Raw genomic sequence first — 2500 nt, forward strand, 5'->3', positions numbered from 1 at the left:
GAGAGAGAGAGAGAGAGAGAGAGAGAGAGAGAGAGAGAGAGACCTACCTTTGTGGCTGGGGCCACGGCTGTGGTGGCGGGGGTGTGCTTCTTCCTGCCGGCGCCTGCCAAGCGGTCCCATTTGTTGTGCTCGCGACACAGCGCAGCCCGTCGCTTCTCCTTCCGCGCTCGCTCCTCATCAAGCGTCTCCGCCCTTGTGGGGTGTCAATGGGGAGTACACAGTGAATGGCAGCAGGCAGGGTGACGGACACGCAGATGGGTGGATGGGAGCATGAGGTAGGCAGACAGATGGACAGATGGACAGATGGACAGACAGACTGACTGACAGACAGACACACACACACAGACAGACAGACAGACAGGCAGGCAGACTGACAGACAGACACACACACACACACAGACACAGACACAGACAGACAGACGCACACACAGACACAGACACAGACAGACAGACAGACAGACAGACAGACAGACAGACAGACAGACACACACACACACACACACAGACACCCACACACACACTTGATGCTGCGGTGGAGGCGGTCGAATTTCTTTTCTGTTGTTGAGCGCGGGGAGGCTGTCTGGTGCTTTGCCCATTCCGCAATACCACCGCGCCTGCAGTGTGGGGTGCCACGCTGATCCGCTCTCCCTACGCCGCCACCTGCTGTTATTGTGGTTGTGGTCGTGCTGAGAGACGTGCGCTTGTGGCCTGCACGTTGCGGTGCTGAAGAGTCATGTCGTGGTGCGTGTGAGTGTGAATATGTGCGTATGTGAGAGTGTGAATATGCGCGTATGTGAGAGTGAGCGCGCGCACATATGAGTGCGTGTCGACACATCTGTGATGGGGGAACAGTGTGCTATGTGTGCATGTGTGCTTGATTGAGGTTTGCATTCGGGCAATAACACTCACTCGCTGTCCGCTTTGACTGCATGATTCTTTGAAGGTCGCCCATGATCGACGCACGAAGATCCTGCATATTTAGCGCCATCGGCGAACATCAGTGGTGTTGGTTGTGTTGAGTTTGGGAAGAGGTCGAGACACGTCAGCGAGAGCGATGCAAGCAGATGAACACGACTGCCAGAATCACAACATAGACACACACACACACACACACACACACACACACACAACTGACGGTGCTTGGTGTGGCGACAGCTGTGGTGGTTGATGGCGCTTGAGCGAGCGGGCTCTGCGGTGTGGATCCGTCCACCACATGCGAAAGGCGACGGAGGGATGACACAACCGGACTCTCCCTCCACGTCTTGCGGCCAGACCCTGGGTGGTGGTGATGCAGTAATAGCGAGTGTCACTGGTTACATGATACAGCGGAATGTGTTTCCACGGCGGACGTAAACCCAAGCGAACACGTCGTCGCATACCCACGTGCTCAAACAGACACGTCCACAAGCAGACACGTACATGTGTAGGTGCGTAACCCACACATACACACAGACCTCCTTGAAGCACAAACTCAGACACAGAGAACAGGATACTGACGTGGGGTTCCGGCCATGGAGAGAATCTGCCTCTTTGGGGTGCATGGGCTGGTTGGAATAGCAGCGTGCTCTTCACTGGCATTGCTGTCTTCCTGTCAATGTGATTCGCAAGCCACCACGTCAGCAAACGTCTCGGGTCAACTGCATTTGCGCTAGTGTACACAAATCACATGCACACACATGCACTCACCTCTGTCTGCATTACTGTTGTTGGCGGGGTGTTCTCATCCGTAGCAGCCTGATCACTGCTGTCCAATGCATCTTTTTGCTGGTCGACGCGTTCGTACTTGCTTTGGTGCTCAACACGCCTATCATGCTCCACGTCGTCAGCATCGTCCTTCATCGACGCCTCAACTTCATCAGCGTTGGTGTTGTGAGCGTCAACGACCGTGTCCATGCACATGTTGTTATCTGACCGTTGATCCTCCCCTGCTGCCTCCTCGCTTTCCTGCTGCTCGTCCTCAGCGCTTATGTCCGCACTGTCACACTGGGCACTGCACGTGCACAAAGTGCACTCAGCATGTGAACCAACTGCTTCATGAATGCATGGTGCATGTCACCGCTAGCCTTACTTGCATGCACACACAACACACACAACACACACACACACACACACGGTGCAACATTGACAGGCGCAGAAGAGGCTATGTGTACGGTAGTGTGTGCAGCACTTACAGCCACGTTTCGTGGAGCTGCTTCAGCTCTGCGATCATTTGCACATTCTGCACAACAGAGGAACATGCCATGTGTCACACATTGATGCTCACAGAACATTGTCATCCACCAAAGCACGACGACATGAACACAAGGAATGCACGCACCTTCATACACACACACGCACACGCACATACCTACGAACGCACATGCGCGTGCACACACACACACACACACACACCTTCGTTCAAGTGTATCCATCCACCCACACACACCCACACACCTTCTCACGCGCACACACCCACCTTGGTGTTTGCTTTGATACCAAAGCGCTTGCAGAGGTGTTGAAG

General features: G+C 54.5%; 1 protein-coding gene across 1 annotated transcript in view; it reads right to left on the reverse strand.

Moving 5' to 3' along the window:
• PTSG_09618 (uncharacterized protein) overlaps positions 1-2500 on the reverse strand; it is a 5478-nt gene that overhangs the window by 2747 nt on the left and 231 nt on the right. Inside the window, exons 1-8 of the mRNA XM_004989988.1 lie at positions 2456-2500; positions 2172-2218; positions 1687-1990; positions 1498-1588; positions 1136-1275; positions 910-970; positions 522-723; positions 48-192 (exon numbers count right to left, since the gene is read on the reverse strand). The exon at positions 2456-2500 is cut by the window's right edge and continues 231 nt beyond it. Of these exons, the coding sequence (XP_004990045.1) occupies positions 48-192; positions 522-723; positions 910-970; positions 1136-1275; positions 1498-1588; positions 1687-1990; positions 2172-2218; positions 2456-2500 (1035 nt within the window). The remainder of the gene's footprint in view (positions 1-47; positions 193-521; positions 724-909; positions 971-1135; positions 1276-1497; positions 1589-1686; positions 1991-2171; positions 2219-2455) is intronic.

The sequence above is a fragment of the Salpingoeca rosetta genome (assembly GCF_000188695.1).
Source record: "Salpingoeca rosetta unplaced genomic scaffold supercont1.26, whole genome shotgun sequence".
Classification (NCBI taxonomy): domain Eukaryota; class Choanoflagellata; order Craspedida; family Salpingoecidae; genus Salpingoeca; species Salpingoeca rosetta.